General features: G+C 44.2%; 1 protein-coding gene across 2 annotated transcripts in view; it reads left to right on the forward strand.

Annotated features, from left to right (window-relative positions):
* The first annotated feature begins 2367 nt into the window (after positions 1-2367).
* NOL4 (nucleolar protein 4) overlaps positions 2368-24073 on the forward strand; it is a 188774-nt gene continuing 167068 nt past the window's right edge. For both annotated transcript variants that reach the window (XM_088054532.1, XM_088054537.1), the window contains exon 1: positions 2368-2790. In XM_088054532.1, the coding sequence (XP_087910658.1) occupies positions 2524-2790 (267 nt within the window). In that variant the 5' untranslated portion in view covers positions 2368-2523. The remainder of the gene's footprint in view (positions 2791-24073) is intronic.

A 24073-nucleotide genomic window follows, 5' to 3' on the forward strand; every position in this document is an offset into this window, starting at 1 on the left:
GGGCACGGCCGGCCGAGCCCCGCCCGCCGCGGGGCGCAACGCGCGGCTGCGCTCCCCGGATCCGGCTTGCGCCGACGGTCCCGGAGGCGACGGGAGATGCGGGGAGCGCTGGAGGGGGGCGCCCCGGGCGAGCGCGGCCCCTCCGCTCCGCCGGGCGGGGGCCGGGCCGCGGGGGAGGCGGCGGACGGGCTTCGTTCTCCGTTTCCGAAGGAAAGCCCGGCCCGGCAGCGGCCACGTGTCCCGCAGGGATCCCACCGGGCCCGCCCCGGCCCCGCCGGCCGGGGCGGCGCAAAGGGCGCGGGACCGCCGCCCCTCCTCCGCTCCGCTCCGCGGGCGGGGTGGCGGAGGGGATGTCCGCCGGGGGCGCGGAGGCCGACAGCCCCCCGCCACGGCCCTGCGCGCGTTTCTTGCTCCAATAAGCAATAATTAGGTCCTCAGCTAATGAAATGTCAGCTGATCCCCTCGCTCCGTCTGCGCGCGGGGAGGCGGGGGGGGCTGCGCCCGGAGACATCGCCATGGAAACGCTGCCCTCGCCTCTCTCCCCCCCGCCGCATCCCCCCCACCCCCCGTGGGCCCGGGCCGGGTGCGCGCCGTCCCCCGCGCCCCGCCGCGCCCGCGGAGGCGGGAGCACCCCGACATGGGACAGCGCGGCCCGCCCCCGCGCCGCCCCGCCGCCGCCACAGAAACTTTTGTCCCGGCGGCCAATCAGGGCGCGGGGGGGGGCGCGGAGCGGCGCTGGGCCCGGCCCGGTGCGCCGCCGCCGCCGCCGCCAGCCCGGCGCGGAGCGCAGCGCGGAGCGGCGCGGCCGAGCGGAGCGCAGCGCGGCGGCGGCCCCAGCGCGCATCCCGCGGCCGGGCGCGGGCCGGACTCGTGCCCCAGCCGCGGAGGTGCCGCACGGCTGCGGAGCGGGGGCGCGGGGCCGGGCGCTGGATGGCGGAGGCGCGGGCGGGCGCGGCCGCGGAGGGGCGACGAGAGGAAGCGCCGCGGCGGAGCCTTCCCCCCCCGCGGAGGGGGTGTCCTGCCTGACGCGGCGGGGGAGACCGGGGGGAGCGCGGAGGTCTCCCTCGTGAACTGAAGCTGTGGCAAAGGGAGGGGGATAAAAAAATCAGGATTTTTTTTCTTCTTCTTCCCCCTTTTACAAAAAGGGGGTTTGTGCTCAGCATCCGCACGCAAACTTACTTGAATGCCTTGTAGCCAGTTTAGCCCAGAGACCAAAGGATACCCCGCACCCGAGGAGTCCTACATGTGTGAGCACCATCATTACACTGGCAGAGCAACGAGAGCCGCCTCCTTTCCTGTACCAACATCCTCCTGGGACTGATCTCTCCTCTGGTCCAATATCCAAGCCTATCTCATATATATGGGTTTTCCTTTTTTTTTTTTTTTTTTCTTTTTTTTTTTTTTTTTCTTTTTTCCCCTTCCATCGGCTGGGATTGCTATGTAAATAAATAGAGGAAAATTCCTGAAAAGGCATATGAAAATTCAATGGGACTTAATATAAGGAAGTGAAATTCTCACAGATCATTTTTTAAAAATTAAAAATTATGTACTTTAAAAGCGGATCGGATGCATTAGGCTTAGAAAATAGCAGGTAAGAACTTTCTTTCTTTCCAGTACCTTCATGCCCGGAGCGGGGATATCTGAAGCAAAGCCGCCCAGCCTTGGAATAAAGGGGGAGCAAAGAGACCAGTGTGCCCTTCAGTGCTTCCTCCATCCTGCGCGGCGAGGCGGCTTTGGGGAGAGGCACAGCCCGCCAGGACAGAAACAGAAAGCTCAGAAAGCCTTCGGAGAAGACTGCCGAGGGCTGCCGGGGCGGACTAGGGTGGGCTTTTTCTCTTTTTTCCGTTTTTTGTTTTTTTTTTTTCCCTCCACCTGCACTATCCAGGGTGAATCCGGGTGCAGTTGATGTATGGAAAAGAAGAAGGATCCGAGTCAATATTTTCTTTTTTCTTCGCTAAGCCGAGGGATAGGATTTTAATTATTTATCCACCCGAACCCTCTCCGGGTAAGACGCTGCTGGAGCCAGTGGGATAGTCCTGCCTTGTACAATTATTAAAGAGACTGATCACGTACTGTGGAAGGATAAGAGGAACCTCAACCAGATCCGTTTTTCCTCCTGTGAAAAAAAAAAAAAAATGAAGGAGAACATTGCCACACTATTGAATTGATTGCTGATTCCCCCCACCCATCCCCCTCCCGACCCCCTACCCCCCGAGCCACCACCACAACAACAACAACAAAAAAAAAAAAAAAAAAAAAAGAAAGAAAGAAAAAGGAAAAAAAAATCCGCTGGGATCTGCCTGCACCGGGACCTCCTTCGCTCCGGCTCGGAGGTGGATGCATTTTTCATGAGCGCTGGGTGAACAGGTGCAAAGTGCGGCGGGGCGGCCCGGCCCCGCACCCCGGCCCGCTTCGGGGCGGTGTGTGCGTGTCCGTGTGTCTGCCCGTGTCTGTGTGCGTGTCCGCGAGTGTGTGTGTGTGCGCCCCGGCGTGTGCATGTGTGCGTGTGTGTATTAGGAGATTATGGAGAGCAGCGACCGGGACATGTACCGCCAGTTTCAGGACTGGTGTCTCAGGACTTACGGGGACTCAGGAAAAACCAAGACGGTGACCCGTAAAAAATACGACCGGATCGTCCAGCTCCTGAACGGCTCCGAGTCGAGCTCCACGGATAATGCCAAATTCAAATTCTGGGTCAAATCTAAAGGCTTCCAGCTCGGCAACTCGGACGAGGTCAGTGGTGGTGCTGGAGGAGGGAAGCAAGTGCTGTACGTGCCAGTCAAAACCACGGTTAGTAGAGAATTGTCTTCCTTGTTCTATGTCGGCCGCTGCAGCCCGCTCCGGGAGCGAGAGGCGCAGGGGGAGCCGCAGCCACAGTTGGCTCCTTCCTCCCTCTTCCCCCAAGTCATCATCACCATGTTGCGTTTGCCTGTCACATTATACACCGCCGAGGTCTTTGTGGGTCCTTTTATTTAAAGCGATCGTGCGCACAACGCACCCCGCCGGGTCGGTGTCGTTCTCCTCCTCGTCCTCCTCGTTCCCCCCAGTTCCCCCCGGGCCGCTGCGGCGGGGTTGGGGTGTGCTATTGTCCCGCCGCCGCTCCGGCCATTGTGCCGGGCCCCGCCGCCCCGGGCAGCGGCCCCCGCCGCCGGCGGGGCTGATGGATGGCGCACGGGGGTACCCTGCCTGGCACAAAGCCAGGCGCGGCGCCGGGCGGTGGTTCCCCGGGATATCTGTTGGGGGTTTATTTATTTATTTATTTTTTCATTAGTACTATTTTTATTCTTTTTTCTTTATTGTTATCCCGCAGCCCTGGCGCCGCCGCCGAGCGGCCACGAATGTGCCCGGCTTGGCTTGTGAAGCGCCGGCTGCGCTAGTAAGGGGCGGCGGGAGAGAGAGGATGCTCAACAAAGGGAGGACGGGGTTCCGCATGGCCGAGGGAAGGGTGTATTTTGTGACACTTTCTGGGGTCGCAGGAGCCCCTCGGCACTCCGTTCGATGCGCTAGGGTAGCGTGGCATCCCCGGCAGGCGCTGGCGTTACGGGCTCGGCGCAGGTCTGACAGCGGGAGAGCTATTATGCTTGGTGGTGGCAGGAGCGACAGATTTTCCTATTTAAGAAGATGGGGACTGTTGGTTGCAAGTAGGTTTTGCCTATTGAAGTCTTAATGTATCATTATTCTTACTTCTTATGCGCTGGGTCACGCAAGCTAAGCTTCTTTTGTCTGTGCGTGGGGCGGGTGTGGAGGGGGAGCCGAGAAAGGAAACCCGGCAATTAAAAATATTCCTGCCTGGGCATTTGGCTTGGATGAGCAATATTCTCTTTTTCTTTTCTTTTTTTTTTTCTTTTTTTTTTTTTCCTGGAGTGGCAGCTTATCCGGACCTAACGGGAAGGCTGCTGGGTGGCGCAGCAAAGGGGGCTTCTTGGAAAGTATTCTGGGTTGGGTTGTGACGTAGGCTGCCGGGGAAATCTGCCTCTCTTTGCCTTGCTGAAGTCATAAACCTGGGCATTCCCAGGGGCTGGCTTGTATTTGCCCCCTTGTCATCAGTGCCGTCATGGCTGTGAGGAGGCAGAAGTGGGAAATTAATTTTAAGGAGATCTTCAATATGGAGATTTGAAGTAAAAGAGAAGATCTGGACAGTTTTTTCCTTCTCTATCATTTTTATTCACTGAAGTGTTTCAGGTCTGTCTATAGATTCAGATGATTTGGCAGATCTGTGTTTTACTGTTACAGGATTGATTGCTCATCTCTGAGCCCAGACAGTAACACAGATACAATTTATAACAAAAAGGTTGCCTAAAGCAGAAGTCTCCAATTAACTTAGTAATTTTAAATATCTCTTCTGCTCACTGAAATAATTATTTTGAAGGACCAATGGGCAAGATTGTTTATTCCCAAGACTGTATTTTCACTGCGAGTTCAAAACTGTAAGCAAATTCAGTATTTTTAAAAATGACATTGCCGACTTTATTAAATAAAGAGGATAACCTTAATTTTACATGATGAAATTTAAAAATTAAGTGCTTTTCTGGTCCTCTGAAACACAAGACTCAGTGATGATCAGTTTATTTATTTTCTCTCACCTTTGCTAGGCCATGAAAGTCGGGAGTTCCACCTTCTATTCTGTTTTCCATTTTAAGAACACTGAATCTATTTTTATTTTTATTTTTTCCCACAAGGGATTTCAGTGAGAGGTCGAGCATCTTGAAGGTCTTATGTACATTTGTGAGAATCCCACCTTTGGCTGTGAATGTCTCTGTATGTCCATATGTATGTATTTATATTCATATAGGACTAACTCTCTTTAGATAGTTTAGCAACCAAGCAGGAATTGTAATAAAATTAGGACTGCTAATGAAATCAGGAAAGGAAAAGTTTGCATGACCTATCTGTAAACAATTCCTGAATATCTGTATATAACCTGAGCAATGACATATAAACCTTTTTGGAAGAGGTCCTTTATGGAGGTACAATTTCCTCCTGCTGGCCATTAGAAATTTGCTGTCCAACATAAATGGGAAAAGGGGATGCTCGGCAACATTCGGCTCTGAAAAACAAATGCCAGCCCCTCCTAAACCCTTGAATCTGATGTCACTATCCCACCACAGAAGGCAGAGGAGTATTTAAGCAGACCCACAGGGTGGCAGTGGTTTGTGTGACCTACTGCCAGGGCCAGGGCAGCACTGCCAGACACTGAAGGCTCAGAAAGAACGTGTTTGACAGAACAAGGATGCAGCCCCTGGTGCAGAGAAAGTCAGTGGCAGAGCTCCTATTGACTTCATGAGGTCTAGAATTTCACCCAGATGGCAATGATAAGTTACAGGGGGAAAAATTTGGATTATCATCAGACAATAATTGTTGGTAAGCCTTAAAATCCCATTCTCTCATTTCTTTAATTCTTAATTATTATTTAAGGGTTTATTAATTTGTGATATTTTTTTTTTTCCTCTCCCCTCTCTCATGGTTATCCCATACCTTTGGGCCTGTCCAGTCCTCAGAGAGAGCTCCAAATGGTAGCACAGCCCCAAACTGTGAATTTCTCCTTCATCCTCTCCCTCTTTTTGTCCATAGCTTAATCTCACCATAGGTAAAAGTAGTTTCAATTTAAAATTAATCACTGCATGAGCACTCCCTGTTCAATAACAAGATGGACAAAATTACAAGTTGGACTCTACAGTTACAAGCTGGTCAAAAATAAGCAAATATTCAAATACTTTGTTAGGAATTATTCTCTCCTTGAAGCTTTAAGATTTGCTGCTCAGCTTTGCTGTCAGCCAGAGATTTGCTCCTGATGGTGCTGTAATCCACTGCTGCTGGTAATTAGACATCATTACTGCTGCGTTAAAGGGAAAGAGAGAAGGAGAGAGGACAGGCTGGGGCTAATTAACTACTTGATTCTAATGAAAGAAAGAGAGCCTGATAGCAACTGGGAGGTTGCACCGGAACAGGTTAGATGTACAACACAGACTTAATTGAAGCAGGGTGTCTTGCAGTCTCACAGTAGCTCAGGCTTGGTCTACTTTCATATTCTGTGGGCAGTAGTGCACGAGGTATTATTCTGTTTTACCCTTGCCTGGTTGATAAGTAGCTCAAAATCACAGGCCTGTCTTCAGTATCAAGTTTAAGCATGCCAGCAAGGAGAATGCATAGATGATTATGTGCTGGCTTAATCTATTTTGCGGATATGGTCTCCTCAAGAGCAACAGGAACAAATCAATTTCTGAATGTTCACATCCCTCTGTGGCCTAGGAGATGCACTTTTGGTCACCAGGCAACAACATTCCCTGCAAAACAGCCATTTTAGGTCCAGAGCGGGACAACACACAATAAGGTATTCCTGCATGCTGAAGGTATTCCTGTATTCAACCTAGCAAGTATTTTACTTCTGCAACTTTTCAGATTATTTCTGTCACCACTGTAGGTTTTCTTTCATCAAGCCCAAGCTGCACTTTGTGAAAGCAGTGAAATTGTGCCTAGCCTAGACACGCTGTATAAATAAAACAGGCCAACAAATATGCCAAATGGTTGACACTGTCGGCTTTTAATAGTTGGTACTCACCAACCATAAGGAGGTATGGAACTAGTATCTCTAGTCAGATATCTTTTCTAGCTGTACACATGATTTTTATGGTGTGTTTTAGGAATTTATTTTCTGCATAATTTCTTTAGCTGGAGCTATTTATTGACTGGCAACTTGAAAACAAATTTGTTCTCGCCACTCTCTCTGGCTTGATGTTGTGCATGGACACAAATATGGACTGTAAAAAATTAGTCTTGATTTAAAAAGAAGTTATAAAATAATGGCCCAAGCTGTATCAGACTTTAAGCAGAATTTTCCATTAAAAAAGAGGGGCCAAGATGACTGCAGGATAGCTCTCAAATATAGAATTTACACAGTATTAGCAAACTAATGGAATATAACCTCAAAGGCCAAGTTCAGATTACTTTTATGTCATTACTGATTTGAAATTACTCCATTGAATTTAATGATAACACAGACCAAATGTATGAATTTTCCTGTACTTTCTTTTATATTTTCCAACTATAAGCACAGAATGAACTTTCATTCTGAAACCAAATTTTGTTTAGCTTAAATCTTTAGATCCTTCAGAAGGATCTGGTACCTCATGGGTTGCTGCTAGCAGACCAGCAAGGCTTTCTGCAGATGCAGGGCTGTACTACTGAACCTGATTACAGGATTTAAGGCTTAAAATTATAGACCAGTCAGCTCTAAGGAGCAGGCTATATCCCAACCCACCTCTTGTTCCGTTGGACATGAAGAATAGTAGATAGATACGTGAATTTATGTTCCTTTTCTTTTTATATAAATTACTTCGTTTATGAGCAATAGAAAAAACAGATCACAACATAAATAGCTTATAGATCAAAATTTATTGCTTTCAACTATCTTACAGTTAAAATTGTTCATTATTTTAGGGCATTTTCTGGCAATTTGAAAATAAGCATCTCCTTTTTTTGCATTTCTCCCCATTTTTGTACCCACCAGTAGAAAAAAAATTGATAGAAGTGTTTGTCAAATGTATATTGGTAGTTCTGTAGCCTACTGAACTGCCAGCACTTAATGGCAGTAAGTACCGCAGAAAGGTGATGCTGAGGGTGAGCTATAATTTACCCCAAGGTACGATGCTGCGTGAGTTTTACAGTCCCATTAAATGCACCTTCCAGGCTCAGGAGTGGTATTCAAACACTGCCATATCTGCCCTGTTTTAACTGCCCACCACATTTTCCTTAACCCCTGCTCAGGTCTGCAGAGCTCTGTCTCCTCCCTTTACCCGCAGCCTCTGCCCTGCTGTTTGCAGACCTCCCGATGGAGTCGGTGAGGAGGGATGCTGGTGAATCAGAGAGAGAGTGCTGGAAAATGGTCACAGCAGATGGAACAAAACCCGTTTAGTTGGCAACTCTTAATGCAGGCATTCAGGGGAGTGTTCATGAATAAAGAGAATAACTCTGTCCTGGAATTAAAAAATGTTTAAGAGCCCATATGTAAGATGCCATTTCCACATGCATGTGTGAGAGAGGCAAAGGGACAGGAGGAGATGAGATTTCTTAGTAACAATGTTGAGTTGGAATTTTCAAATAAAAATGAGCCAACGAGAGCAGATTTTTATAAATTAAGTGTTTTAAGGTTAGAAAATGTTGACTTTACTTGAGAAACGTGAAATAGGATGTAGCAGTGTGCAAACAAAACGTGGTACTGATGTATCTATCCCTTATATACACACCTAGTGAGAGAGAGGATGACAAATTCAGTGCTACCACCTGGGCAAAGGCCAGACTTGCAGCTCAAAAGCCCAAATCTTTTCAAGGGTCAGAAATAAAACCTCACAGTTTGATTTTCATGCTTCTGTGAACCTTTGCTGAGAAGACTGAGGTGATAGTGAACTTGTTTCTTCTTTCTTCCCCTGAGTCTCTTGTCAGTGAAGCTGCATTGGATTTGGTCATGGTGCAGGGACTGTTGCTCAGATGCTCCAGCCCTGATTTTCTTTGGACACACCAAGTGCTGTTTCTGTGGCTACAAAGCTATGTGATCAGTGGGAAATAAGTTGGAAGGCTAGGGCTAAAATGAGTTGTTAGGCATTGATACAGCATGATGAGACTTTTTCTGATCTTTTTACCGAGAAACTTTCTTTCCCTATCCTCTGGGGTGATCACCATTGCTGTTGTTCATCTCTAGACTGAAAGGAGACAGAGAGACTGCAGGTAGAGAGGGCTTCCCATGAACATGGGCCCCTGGGGGAAGAAAGCTAGTGCTAGTGCTGGATCAATGTGGGAGTTAATGATTCAAATTTCATTTTACACTACAAAAATAAATTAAAATTGGCTGACACTGAACTGTGAGTTTGTCTGCTGTTGAAAGGATGCAACTAGCAGCTGTTAGGTTTGGTCTGAAGGAATCTATTTGGGTCCCAATCTTCCCCAGTTATGCAGGATACACCTGTTGAGAGTTTGCTGGTAAAAGAGGAACAAAATAAGAAGGGCGTATAAATGAGGTAGATGTGGAGAAAGATCATGAGACAGTGTGGCAGGAAACACACTCTCCAGGAGGGAGGATCATACCAGATTCTGCAGCCTCCCATGCATCACAGAGCATCACAGGCATCTTCTGTTCCTTGCTGAGTAGGTTGACTGGTCAACACAGTCTCCAAAATTAGTAGAGCTTTACAGGATGTAAAAGATGTTTTTGTCTTGTATATGTAATTTTAAATACCTGCCAGAAGCCTCTCTGACTTTAGAACACTCAGGCAATGTTAGTTGGTGCAATGAGAGTTGTTTCCATTGTCCTGCAAGAGCACTGAAAGTGATCCTGCAGCTTGCTTAAATTACCCTTTTGTTCTCTTTAAATAGATGAGTCTCAAAACTTTACAGTTCCACTAACAAGGTATTTTTTAATGGTTTATTAACATGCACTATCCAGGTAGGCATTGTCAATATACAGGAAAGACAATGCCACAGGTTATGGCATTGAGCATTTTTTCAGATGTGCATGGATTTTCTTAGTGATGATCAACTTGGTCACAGACAGTTTTACAGGCTTCTAACTGCTTATTCAATAACTCTGCAAGCTGCAAAACTTGACAGTTACTGTGTGCATCTGCTGGGATTACAGCCTAGTTGTTGAAATTGAAATGGGATGTTTGAAACATTTCCTTGTATATGTGGATACTCTTCAACTTAAGGGGCTATCTATAGAGAACAGTTTACTTAATAAAACTGATCTATGTTAGACTTAACCTCAAGAAGAGACTTTTTTACAGAAACAAGTACTCTGCATAGACTTGGAAGGACAATATTTATCAAATGACCTACTGCTTAGGATGAAACTCATTCAGCCTTTTTTTACTTGAGAGCCTGTAGTTGAACTCCTTAGGGAAACGAGTTTTCTGTTTTATATTGATAGTAAAGTCTGTGTGTCTGAAGCTTTTGTACATTTTGTTACCCCAGAGATTTTAATACAAGATATGGATGCTTCAATGTTTTGACTGTACTTAGAGAAAATTTATGTGGTGAGATCACTTGCACTTAAATGACTTAAGAATCTAACTCACTGTAAAACTTCTAAATGAGTGTGACTTGTGATTGCTCCTTTTTTTTGCCTCTGGACTTAGACATACCACTACTAATACTGCCAGGTGGAGTTTGTAGAAAACTTTTGTTCAAGGCAGATCCAGAACTGAAGTAGCTGCCACTAAATCATGACATATCTGTAGGGAAAAGCAGCATTGTGCTGGTATATGGGAAATCATGTTTAGCAATGGACTTTCTCTACACTGAGCTGATAGAAGATGGGTAACAGGCAAGTCATTATACAAAGATTTAGATACAATGAGGGAAGACCAGCTAAGGTATGGCCAGAGGTTTTAGCAGACAGGAAAGGTGAGGACTATAAACATGTTTCCCAAAACTTTATTTTTTGGTGTGTATCTTTTCTGATGTGGGTGATAAAGAAGTATCTATCCTGGGTTTACATTTTTCAGGTGATAAATTGGATGAATGGTCAGAAATAGAGAAATAAAAAAAAGAGGGGATATTAAATTGCAGCGCATCACCAGGACTTGCACAAATTCAAAACCACAAAAGAACTTAAGAATGAAGTAACTAAAACACTACTAAAATATACTATTTGCCACTATATATGACAATGATACAGCAGTATGGACAAAAATGTACTAGAAAGGGAAAATCTACTAGAAAGGTTAATAAAGATAGCTCATAGAAATAACAGACTAGCGGACCATATGTCAACACTAGGAAAAAAAAATCAGTAAGAGTCATTTAAAATTATCTTAAGCATAAATATGAACTGGGCCAGGTTGGTGGAATTAGTTTGGATTTTGTGGCAGTTAATGATGTTCTTCTAACCTGTTGTGTTCAAGAATATTTCAGAAATTTTCAGGTGGAAGCTTTGTTTCTTGCTTCCTTCTGAAATGAAACCATCTGATACAGAATTTATTAAAACAGGGTTGCAGCTTTGGCTATGATGGCAAATTAAAACTGATGAAGAACTGGGAAACCATAGCAAGTGTATAGAGCTGTACAATGCAGTTCAGTGTGAGTATGTACACACACACACACACACACACACACATATATACTCATATGTTTCCATATATGCACCTAAAATTCAGGGAGGTGAAGGGTTTTCAACATTGGATGGAAATTAAAATTAATTAGGTTAAGTCAAAGAAAAATTGGGAGGTAAAATAGAAATAGTGTAACAAAGGGGAAAAAAGGGGAGAAATCATGGCAGGCAGAATTCCCTACAGACCATTGCCAGATAATTTACATTTTATGCCATCACGATATTAGCTTTTTGAGAGGAAAGGAAGAATTGAAGCTTTTCAATCACATCTAAAATGTAAGGAATTATTGTAATATCTCAAGGGAAATATTTAGGAATGGTTTCAAACAAATCAATAAGTGTACCCAAAATGAGCATGGTAGGTGTAACAAAAATCAGCATTAGAAAAAGTATAGAGAATAACACTGAACACTTAGTATTCTCATTAATTAAACAATATGTCCTTGGCTTTAATAGCATGCTTAGTGCATTTATCTAATCTCTAAAAGGTTGCAAGAGACGAAAGCTCCACGGAAGGTAACCAAGCTTATCAAAAAAAAGGAGTACTTACATGAGAAGCAGTTTAAATTGTTATATCACCCAAAAAGATAAACATTAAGAGAAAAAATGCACAGCAGAAAACAGACGTGTAGAGAGGTAGAAGGAAAGTGAGAGAAATAGTGTGGTGTAAATTCTGGTGAACAGGAGAGAAAATTCAGTCACCACCCTTATAAATTCTATTTCATGTCCAAAGGCTCTTTTGACAGCCATCTCAGAAGGTAAATTCAAAGCTAGGCCATTTTTATAAACCAGTGTTGGGAGTGGAGAGTCTGCATTGCTGTCCCTAGAGAAACCCTGACTGATTAATCCAAAATTTCTCCCAAGGATTTTACAGGAGCTCTGTGGCTCTCTTAAGGATGTAGCATGCTCTTTATATGTCAGTTCAGCTTTGCTGGAGGGAGCAGAAGTGAGGACAAGGTCATGTTCATGCCCTTCCTGCTCTGTGCCAGTGGGAGGGAGGGCACTGGTATGATGGCATGAACTCATTGCCTAGCTCTCACCTGGTGTCTTGCAGCATCTCCCCAGGTGTTGTCCCACAGAGCCTCTGTCGGGGTTAGTCATGTTCCAGCCCATCTGTTCTACACAAGAAAAGATTTGTGGGGCATCTTGAAATCCCAGCATCCTCCCATCCTCTTCCACTTTGTACTGAATTTTAGCACTGCTGGTGGTCTCAGCCTTCATGCTCTTGTTTCATGAATAGCTTAATAAGTTTTAGGTATGTCTTCTTAGGCTGGCTGATGCTATAGCAGTGGAAAATAAATTGGTCATTATTGCAGAAGGCACAGTATTTTGTTTAGGAATTTGTTTATTTACCAGTTACTGAGCTCTGAGACATCTTTTGCAGGCTTGTTTGCAGGCTGGTACTGGATGGTTTGTTGGCCAGTTGGACTGTAGCAGTTTCTGTGGCTCCTTGCTGTGGTGATATCACTAGTTTGGAGGAAGGAGGGAGACAATCAAGTTTCTGAGGTCCAGCACTACCCTATGTGGACCAGTGCATGAGATTATTGTGGTTTACACAGAATATTTGCAATGAGCTACCTCTGGTTCACAATTTAGTGCACATGTGAGAAGGAATATGCTGCTTTCACCTCTGTATTTCCATTTACCTGTGTCAGCTTTTTGAGTACGTGTATTTGTCGAAACTATTACCAAACCCTTACTGTGGTAGGAAGAAAAGAGCACAACATTGCTAGAGAATTAATGACAAACATTAGAGAAATCAGCTTGTTCAAATGATGACAATTTCTGAAAGACTTTGCTTTCTGACCAAGGGGACCAGGAAGCATGGCATATATATAATTAGATGACTTGTCCCATTGCATTTCTCAAGAAATAGCAGTAGGAAAGAAAAAAGAATGTAGCTCCTTCCTTCCTCCCTAATCTAGACATAGTCATAGTTCTTTTTATGACATCTTTTGATAACCTTTATCTTTTTATATTCTGAGAGTTCAGTAAAGCCCCCCTGGCTATGGTTGCTGTAATACTGAAGTATTTCATTTGTACTGAGCAAACAGTCAGCATTATTTTAATGAGTGCTGTATTTGAATGCCAGCCATCCATCTAAAACCTGTAGCTCAGGCAGATCTCATCTATTTATCCCTTTTTGTGTCAATTTGGCCTTATCCAATGAGGAAATGGAATAGTAAATTCTGTATGAATGCAGCAGCAAAAACCAGAAGACTCAAAAAGACATTAATTGTAAACTTCTTGCACACTGGCCCTGTGTTTTTTTGGAAAACTTACACAAATCCTATGCCACATCTTACTAATGTAGAAGGCCTCATTATCATTGTTTTGGTGTAACTGAGAGTTGAACTGGGCATATAGGGAGCTTTCAAATAGCTAAATTTGCATCTAAGCAAATTATAAAGCAATATAAATAAAGCTAGCTTTAGAAGTGAATAAAGATAGTTAAAATAAGACTACTTTCTTCTTTTTTAATTGCCCCTCTGTATATCAAATTTCAGTATTATTCTCTTCATCCCAATTCTGGCAAGATACATCAGACTTCTAGGAAACTGTGGAACCGAAAATACTGTTTTACCTGTATTCCTAATTGAATTTTATATTTTGAACTGGAACCAAAAGGACTGCTTTCAAAAGCTGAGTAGGAAAAAGCATTTCTAAACAGGAGAAAGCGGGTCAAATTTTATTAATAAGTAGAATGTTTCAATTAATAGAATTTTAACAAACTATGTATTTTTTTCTGCTACTAATCATTGATCTTTAATGAATTTATAGGTAATTACAAGAATTCTTTTTTAATAAATTTCATTTTAATGGATTTAAAGTCAGGAAGATTTTCACATGTGCAGACTTCAAAAAATTCAAGAAATTTGCATTATCATTCTTGCTGTAATTTAAAAGCAGGCAAATAAGTAAAGTACAGTATAGATGATTAAGTGATAATATTTTAAAGTAAATTAGTATTTTGTCTAATAGAGCCGAAAAAGTGAACCCACAGACCTACAAAAAAAGCTGAAAAACTATAGCTGAAGGAAGTTGGAAGGAGTTAAGCCAGTGACATTTGTGAGGCTTTGAGGGACTCATCCTGTCATCCTAAATCATGCTGGGTGAAATCCCCTCCTGGGATATGACCAGCAGAAGGTCTGTGAATAATTTGTAAAAAAATTTTTGGCACAAAGGTTTTGCCCCTGTTTTGAAGACATAATGCAGCCCCTGGCTGATGCTTGGGCTTTGCAATGGTCAGTGCCTGAGGGAGGAGTGCACCCACCAACCACCGCCCTGGGCACTCAGTGCCTGATGAGTTGGTGTTGGTTGACTGCATAGCAATGACTGAACTCTCAGTAGGATGCATTTAGATAATATTTTTTTTTTCTATTTGTGAAGAACAATTTATATGTAAGTGCTATCTGTTTTTGCCAAGGTAAATTCCATTGTGCTAGAGACCCGTGCCTAACAAGCATATAGAGAAGTTTATAAAATGTGTAAAAATATCTAGAAAGGTTTAGTAACAGCAAGGCCAAATTCAGCTCTAAAATAACACGAGGGGCACCCTGCTTCCACTTCTTTGGTTATAATCTTCTGCAACATCAGAGTGCACTCAATGCAGTGCACTGTGCAGACAGCTCTCTGTGGTAGAAATCCCCAAGTTCCGATTGTTTAAGGGGGAATAAACCAAATCAGAAGAGGAGCTTGATTTCAATCCTTTAAGTCATACATATATTTAAGTCGAATAAAAGAGCATCTCTCACCAGGTAAACACACCCAACACATATATTCACCCTCAATTACACTGTTGAGGTTGGTTGTTTACTTGTTTTAAAGTAATCTCCCTTTTCCTTGGATATTGCATTAGGATATCTGCTATGAGGAGAACTCAGATTTCTTTCTCTTTTTCCTGTCTCTTTGAACTATATTTGCATTAGAGCAATCCTGCTTCTAATAAGACGGGAAGGAAAGTGAGATGAGAGAACAAATGGAGTGAAGTGTTAAAGCCAATCAAGTAAAAACAAACTTTGGCTTAACAGCTTCCTCTGAGCTGATCCTTAAAGCAAGAAAGTCAGCCTTGGAAGAGATGGAAGCTGAGAAAAGTAAAAGAAGCCTGGAGAACACATATTACACATTTCACAGTAATAATAAATAATAATAATAATAATAAAGCTAATGAAATAAAGCAGGGAAAAGACAGATGCTTTCTGTTAACTGGGTAATAAAACTACTTCTGATCTTCAAAAGTAGTATTTAAGCAGCTAGGCATACATGACAGCTACCTAAAAGCACAGAACAACCTTAAGATATTAACTGCATAACAAAACTGCCTTGAAAATGTGTGGAAGATGAAACAATTATTTTTTTTTTTTTTCTGGGGGAAGGCACAGGAAAAAGCATTTTCTCAAGGAAATTTGATATCAGTAGAATTTTGGATAAATGTCTATTCCCAATGATTTATCCATTTACTAAAAATTGGAGTCTATTAGTCAATAGTTAGTTCAATGAGTATCACAGCATGATGTAGCAAAAAGTAGCTAAGCAGAACATTGCTAGACACTAAAAAGTTTTAGGCACACAAATATGCAAACAATCAATATAGGTGCTAGATACACCTAGCACTTTGAATTTGGACATGTTTACCATTGTGTCAAAGCCCCAATATCTATCTGATGCCCACAGTGTGTTTTCCTCAATCCTTGTCATTTGTCTTTACTGCTGCAGTATATTATTTACTAATAGGCAGAGAACATTTTTTTTCTCCTGTACTGCCTTTATTTCCAGACCTCAAGGCCTGCTGTTTCTCATTTTGAATTCCAATCCAGTGGCTGGTGCCAAGATTCAGATGTATGTTATCTGTGGCAGGAGGATCAGCCTTTATGTGGCATCAGTTGAACTGAACCACTCCCTGTGCTGGCTGCATTTTAATATTTTTAATCTTGCTTTGGAAGGCATGCTATTTTGGTGAGAAACCAAATGCATTCAAAGCTGCACACAACAGGAGATCTACAAATGTGTTTCTAAATCTAGGCTTCTGTAAAATTAAAAAGCCAAACCAAAACAACAACAAAAAAAAACCCACTTAAACATACATAACTGGAGAATCTATTAGGTCCAGTCCACCCACAGCCATCTGGAACACTAAGTTATCTGTCGGATTTATCCAAACAAAACTTTGGACAAAACATGAGCAGAAATGAGGTGAAGAAGTTGAGCTGAAGTAAGTTTTACGTAAATCTTTTAAAATGTCGAAGGCCAAGAAGGCCAGTTTTAAGAATTGCTGAACGGTATTACCATAATAATGTGAAATAGACCATTTTAAAGGCAAAAAGCTGTTCCCACTGAAGTCAATAGCAAAATCTCACTGACTACAATAGTAGTGGGATTGGTCTGCTAAGTAGAAAACCATGCTTTAAAAAAAATCAATACTTCAATTTTACAAGGTAATATGGATAACAGTATAGTTGCCTATTATCAGACCCCATAGTCTGTGGATTTTATCTCTCTAATAATGGCAAGGTTTAGCACCTATCTTATGAATCATTGAGAGGAAAGACATAAGCCATTTCAAAGCATTTCCCCTGGCCCAGCCGAGAAAGCTCTCCAGAGGCAGGACGCGCTGCACCGAGCGTGCCTCCATCAGCGCCGTGCAGCAAGGATTACTCTGAAATGAATGGCTGCCTCGCTTGGAAAGAAAAAAATAGCATTAATCGCTGTGCGTCTCGGGGTAGCGTTTGATGCCCAGGGCTTCCATTCCAGCCCTTCGTACGTGCCAGCCATAGACAGAGATGCCCTGAAATGGGTCAGGTTATCGTCTCAAGCCCCACCGAAAAAAATTCCAAACAAATCAGCGGACCTTTTTATTTTGTATTTTCCTTTTCACGTTTCAAGCATTGCCGCGTTGTGATCCAAAACAGAGCTCTATCCCATACGTTCATTTTTACGCCGAGGATATACAAAGATCTGAACAGATCTAGAGACTTCGGGGAAGGGAGTTGAATTTTCCCCCTCCGGCCGCAGCAGGGCAGCCAGACCGCTGTGTATTTATTCCCTGGAGTCCCCAGCGGAGGCTGTCAGGGTCTCTCGGCCGCGGGGCTCGCCGTGTGCGGGGAGCGGGGTGTCCCCGGGTGCGGCGGAGGCGCGGTGACCGCGGCTCCATGGGACATAATGAGCGCGGCGGCTCGGCAGACATGTCCCTCACCCCTCCCCCTGCAGCCATATGGTGCCGTAAACAGCCGTGCGGGGACGGGGTTTTGTTGTCGTTGTGTGCGTGTCCCCCGCCCCTTCTCCCCGCGGGCGTCCCCGGGGTGCGGCCGAGGCTCCCCAGCGCCTCTCCCCGGGCGCACCTCGCCGGGGACGGGACGGGGAACGGGGGCGGCTGCGGAGGGACCATCTGCCGGGGCCACCCCTCGGGGACCCGCGTCCCGGGGTCCCCCCTGGGGAAGCAGCGCGGCCGCGACGCCAGCTGGGTGCGGGGGCTGCCCCGGGAGGGGGCACAGCCCTCTCCCCTCTCCCAGTCCGCTGCCGGCTCCATTAATTGATGCAGGGCTCGGGCTGGCATTGAGGGCACGGGGGAGGGGGAGCGGGGAGAGGGTGCGGCTGTGCCGCCATCGCCTCCCCCCGCCTGTTCCTATGGAAACAGAGCAATACCTCCGGGACACACACACACACACACACACCCATACATACATACACACACACCACACACACACATACACCCGCTCCTCGCTCCCACTCGCGGGCGGGGGGGGCCCGGCCGGGCCCGGCCACCGCGCCCTCGGCAGCGCCGTTCCCATGGCGACGAGCTGCGGCAGCACCTGTGCGGCCTCCGCCGCCCCTCGGCCCGCTGCCCCTGCCGCATCCCGGGCGGAGGGCTGAGCCAGCCCGCCGGGAAACGGCTGCGGGCCCAGGGCCGGGGGCGGATTTTGTGCCGCCGCGGTGGGCACGGACAGCCCCTGCGCAGCCATCAGCCTGCACCCGAGTGCAGGCAGGGAGTACTGTGAGGTGCAGTAAAACATCTTCTCCAGTGTATTTTCAGTGCGCTGAATGCCCTGTGCCTGCCCCGGTGTAGTGGTTGCTGCGGGCACGGGTAACATTACGCTGGAGATGGATGGATCATAGAATAATGGAATGTTAAGGAATGGAAGGGCACCTAAAGATCATCTACTCCAAACACCCTCTGCCATGGTCAGGGACACTTCCCCATGGACCAGGTTGCTCAAGGCCTTATCCAGATTGGCCTTGAAAACTGCCAGGGTTTGGGTGTCCTCAAACTCCCTGGGCAATCTATTCCCTTGTCTCACCACCCTCACAGTAAAAAATTTCTTGCTAAGACTTAAACTAAATTTCCTCTCTTTAAATTTGTATCCATTGCTTCTCATGCTGTCACTACAGTTGCTGATGAAAAGTCCCTCTCCAGCCTCCCTGTAGCTTCCTTCAGGTACTGTGAGATCTCCATACAGCCTTCTCTTCTCCAGGCTGAGCAGCCCCAAGTTCCTCAGCCTGTCTTTTGTAGGGGCGGTGCTCCAGTCCTCTTGTCAGCTTTGTGACCCTCCTCTGGACTTGCTGGTGATGCCCTCCTCTGTCCGAGGAGCTGTGTGGGCAGCCACAGATGGGTTTCAGCGCCAGCCAGCCCTGTTCCCGTGTTCCTGCGGATGGGTGCCGGGGTGTGTATGCAGTGATACAGCTGGTACCTATTCCATCGTGGCTGTCCTGCACACCTGCAGTGCACTTGCACCACGGCTGTGTAGCCAGCGGATAGCACAGGCCTCAGGAGCTATGAGCTTGACTTAAGGAAGCCCTTGACTTTGGAAACAAGTCCCAAATCTAAGAAAACGCACCGTGATGCCACACAAGACCCTGCTGGCAGGGCTGCTCATCAACACGACAGCTACAAATACTTGCTGTAAATAGCGATGTGTTGTGGTTGTTGTGACTTGAGGTGCAGGGAATGGAAATAAAACCTTGTGCCACTGTCACTGCTGGTGTTCACTGTTGCTTTCTGCTTTTGCCAGAACCCAGCACTTGAGACATGTCTTGCTACCAGCCCTGGTACTCTCTTACCCTGTCAAGGTGGCTGTATAGTATGTAGCATAGGATATAGTTACAGCTGTTGCTGAAAATAGTGTTACTCCATTTTTGGCCCTCAAAGGTATTACACTGGCTGTTACAGGCAATAAAAACATTTGCATATGGTTGTGATAGGAAAACATGGACTTTGGCCCTTGATATGCAAATATTAGTATGATATATTTTCATGCCAGGTCTGTCCCTCTGAGGAAGACTTGTGGGTCCCTTCTGCCATGTAGCTGATAGGGCAGCTCAGAAACTGGGGAGAGTGGGTAGATAGGAGGAATGTCTTTAGTCCCAAGTACTAGAAGAGGTTTCTCTTTTAGCCATAACAAGAGAAAACTTTTTGTCAGCTGCACTAAACGATGGGTTGTGTGGCATAGAATACAGCTGGAGGACTCCTTTTGTCTTTAATAGAATGCTACTAAAAAGTTAGTAAAATATCTGACCAATGGTAATATCACAAATGAAAATAAAAATTTAATTACTTTATGAGAAACTAACCACAAAACTGTATCTGTATCCTAAAGATGCCAATGTCAAAAAATATCAGGAAGCTTTCTTTTTCTTTATTGATATAAAAAAGTATCTCAGAACTGGAGTCTTATCAACTGTTACAATTTCATTGTGAGTCCCATGGTGTTTGTAATTTTTTCTTTAAAAATCCCATCTCCAGTCAAATGCTACTTTTGTGTTAAAAAAAACCCCTCATACAAAAATCCTTTAGCAGTCCCCCACAGCTGTACAGAAAAGATTGTCTTAGCAACAACTCCCTGTCAGTTCTCAAAATCTCTCAAGGACCATGGATATTTCATTATCAGCCTTTTGACTGACGGATATGTAAAGTGCAGGTAGTTAGTGTGGTTATAAAGACTTGATTTATTAACGGATAGTCTTGAATGTTTGAGAACGTCCACTTTAAACTCTGCAAATGTCCCAAGTGGACCCTGTAGACTTAGAAACCAGGAAATAAAAAAAAAAAAGCAGGGATTTTTTTTTTTCATAAATAGTAAGATTTTTCAGGGCAATTAAGTGATTTTCCATACCTTATTTCATTAATTCAAATATCAGTTAAGCAATTATCCTTAAAACAAAATGAGAGAATGAAGGATATAATTTGAGTGGAATCCTTTCAACATAATGCCTAGTAAGCTCTTTGAAAAAAATTCAGAAGGTGCTCAAAATAACAAAACCAGACAAATTTAATTATAGAGATAGGAACACTGAATACATCTTAAATTATATAAAGCTCAGCCTCATAATAGGGGAGTCTGGAAGCTTCAGTTTCTGAAGTTTACGAATCAGGCTGTAAAAGCTTACCTCAAAAAAACTGTGTGAGTATGCTGCACCAGAAAGCAAGATCTGGAGGAGAGCATTCTGGTAAACTTGTTGAAGACCCTATTTCCCAGGTCCCATCTCAATGGGAGACATTTCCTCTGCTCTGCTGCAACACAGCAGCACAGGAGGACCAAATTTGAAAGCAGCATCAATGCCATTACTTTTTGTCCTCTTAATAGTTATGGCTTGACTTCTAGGGGACCAAAAATGCAAAATAAATTGCTACAGTAACTACAGCATCAATAACTCACAAGAATTAATTCAGAGAATTGATAGAACTTGGGTTATGGCATCCGTTGAGTTGGTCACAATCATCACCCCAGTCTGACCAGCAGGTTGAGGGAGGTGACTCCACCCCTATGCTCTGCTCTCATGAGGCCCCACCTGGAGGGCTGTGTCCAGGACTTTAGTCCACAGCACAGAAAAGACGTGGAACTGTTGGGTGGGTCCAGAGGAGACACACGAAGATGACTGGGGGGCTGGAGCACCTCTCCGACAAAGACAGGCTGAGAGTTGGTGCTGTTCAGTCTGGAGAAGAGAAAGCTCCAGGAAGAGCTTATTGAAGCCTTTCAGTAGCTGAAGGGTGCTTACAGGAAAAATATGCAGATTTCACCAGGTCTGCTGTGACAGAATAAGGGGCAATCTTTTTAAACTGAAAAAGGGTATATTTGGATTGGACAGAAGAAAGAGATTTTTCACAATGAGGGTGGAGAGGCACTGGAAGAGATTGCCCAGGGCAGTATGAGTGTCCCATCCCCAGGAATGTTCAGGGCCAGGTTGTATGAGGCTTTGAGCAACTTGATCTGGTAGAAGTTATCTCCATCCATGGAAGGGGGATTGGAACTAGAGTATCTTTAAGGTCCCTTCCAACACAAACCATTCTGTGGTTCTGATTCTGTCTCTGTAACTCATGAGGCTCTGCATAACTGAGGTCTGGGAAGGATGAAAGCAAACAACAGGATGCTCAACTGGACACTGTTGTCTTAATAGATGGGGTTTTTTTATTTCAGTGAATATACAGGCTGAAACATACCGTGAATGGAGAAGGAATGTCTATAAACGATGAGCAGAAACAAGGAGACAAAAAAAAGGGGGGGAGAGGTAAAAAGTATCATCTGAGCAGAAAATCTAGTAGGAAAAAATGAAATAGAGCAATGCTTTCTGCATCAACATCCAAAAATCTGAGTGAAATACAAAAAGATTTTTTTTGGGTATCATCAGAAATCCTAAAATATATTTGTAAAAAAAAAAAAGAGTAAAACAATATTCCTGACCACTGGGGGAGAGTGTAATGATGGCATTGTGTTGTGAAGTACTCTCAGATGGCAGGTTACTGTTAAAAATGACTGAACAAGATGGAAAAAGGGCAGTAGTAGGGAACAGATAGATGGCATAAAACCCCAGATACAGAATGAAACCTCATCCTAAACTCATTGTATCAGCTGGTGACAGCTACCTCAAGGGTCTGTTCATTTTCCTAGGCTACATTTAACAGCTTGCCATGCCAGTGAAATACTGTTGAATCAAATTGAATTTAATTTCATGTGTATCCCCACATGAAAACCAAGCACACGTATTTACCAGACATGCAGCTGTGCCTGTTGTCTCCCCAGAAAACAAATTTCAGGATACATGCAGAATACCCCCAATGAAAAGTTATGCTAGAAATGATTTGATTTGACAGGAAATTACTGTGTCATTTCCTTTTAAAGGCTGTAGCACACAAAATACAGTACTGTAATAGGCTATTTGCACAGAACAGAACAGGGCTTGCCTGTATGGTCTTTTTAAAAATCTTGGTGATCCACACTGGTTTGGCAGTCGTAGACATACAATTTTGAATTTGGAGTTTACCTACAACTGGCCTTGTATGTGGTTTGGCTAGCAGATGTGATTAGTCAATAAAGTAATAACATTTTTCTTAGAGCAGGCAAGGCTTAAATTATGTAGATGAAGTACATATTCAGTCCTCATAGATGACTGTTGGTGCAAGTGCATCAAAGCCTTTTCAATCATTTTGGAGTGAGTGGCTGCTATAAAGTGCAAGCAAATGAGTGGGTGCAATGTATTTACAGAGACATGTGACACAAGAATTTCTACTACACTAGCGTCCTTGGTTTTACTAAATGTTTCACAAAACATGTGAACTCCTGCAGTGTGTCTTGGGAAATGTAGTCCAGGAAGACTCAAACCTGACATAAAGAAATGGTCAAAGTTTGAGATAATCAAATTGCAGCTTCTTGTAGGTATAGCAGTATATCAGAAGATGCAGTTTAATGTTGAATCGATGCATAAAGGAACAAAATACACATTTGAAAATTCAGTCCTTGTTAATGTTTTGTTCAGCAGAATAAAAGCATTGTTGTTCAAGTTGTCAGCAAGATGAAAACAGGTGTTTGCTGTCCTTGTGAGATAAATTTGAAGCTTTATAACTGTAGCCATCTCTGATGTGTATGTGAAACTCTGATCTCTGCGTTTGCTGAGGAATGAAAAGTGATGATGGTGTGCCCCTAGTCATTTGCAGGCAAAGCATCATTGTGGAGAGAATAGGACAGATAGATTTGGAAGATAGATTCATAGTTTTTTTTAAAATCAATGTTACTCTGAGATTAGCTGTGTTGTTTAGAGCATGCTGTTAATATCTTAGGCTTGTGATCCCTGTAGAGGCTTAAGGTCACTTAAGTTCACTTAAGAGTTGAACATGAAGATCCTTGTGGGTGTCTTCCAACTCAGAATATTCTGTGATTCTTCAATGGGATTTAAAATTATGCTATTATTTGTGAAGAAAGAATGTACTGAACCCCTTGCAAGGGAAGCTATTTTTGGTAGGAGATGAAATTGGGCTTCTGGAATTGGGAGATAAGGTGGAAGCACGACAGTGACATGACAAAGCCTTAGGGAGGTGATCACCTATTTCTCACAGCCACCGAGAGGCCCTTGCTAACTCCTTAGCAGATATGATCTAGTATGACAGAGGAACTTTATTCTCCAGTGAGTCCTAGAGAGGGTTAGTGTCGTGCCTGTGCTCCAAGTGAAAATAACTAAGAAACAGCAGCACACCAGTCTGCAAAGCTTTTGGCAGGCTCTTGGCATAGGGTCAGCCAAAGTTTCTGTGTTTACCTGTAGTAGTTTGTAAAATAGTGTCTCAGAGGTGATGAAACCTACCTCAGATGAGTAATTTATGACAAGACAAGAAATTACATTATGAGCCACAGAAGACAATCCCTTTTTTGTCAGGGGTGGACCATTTGATTTTTCTTTCATCTGTCCCTGATTTTCTGTAGTACTTTCCATCTCAAGAGATCCCATATGACAAATTTAAGCTAAACTGTCAATCACAACCAGCTCTGGGTTAGATGGCACACTCGTCTATCAAGTCGTACATCATGTGAATGTCATGAGAGGAAGAGAACTTTATTGTCATTACTGAGGGCATCCAAGTTCTATGTCCCATTGGCTTCATACAGCCAATATATCCAGACAAGTGAGAAAATGCACAGGTCATTTAATACTGGTGAATTACAGTTTTGATACAGTTTGAACACAGTAGTTTAAACTAAGATATTGGGAGAC

Source organism: Pseudopodoces humilis, chromosome 1, assembly GCF_049639895.1.
Source record: "Pseudopodoces humilis isolate 2021_Gansu_Grassland_sample_001 chromosome 1, ASM4963989v1, whole genome shotgun sequence".
Taxonomy (NCBI): Eukaryota; Metazoa; Chordata; class Aves; order Passeriformes; family Paridae; genus Pseudopodoces; species Pseudopodoces humilis.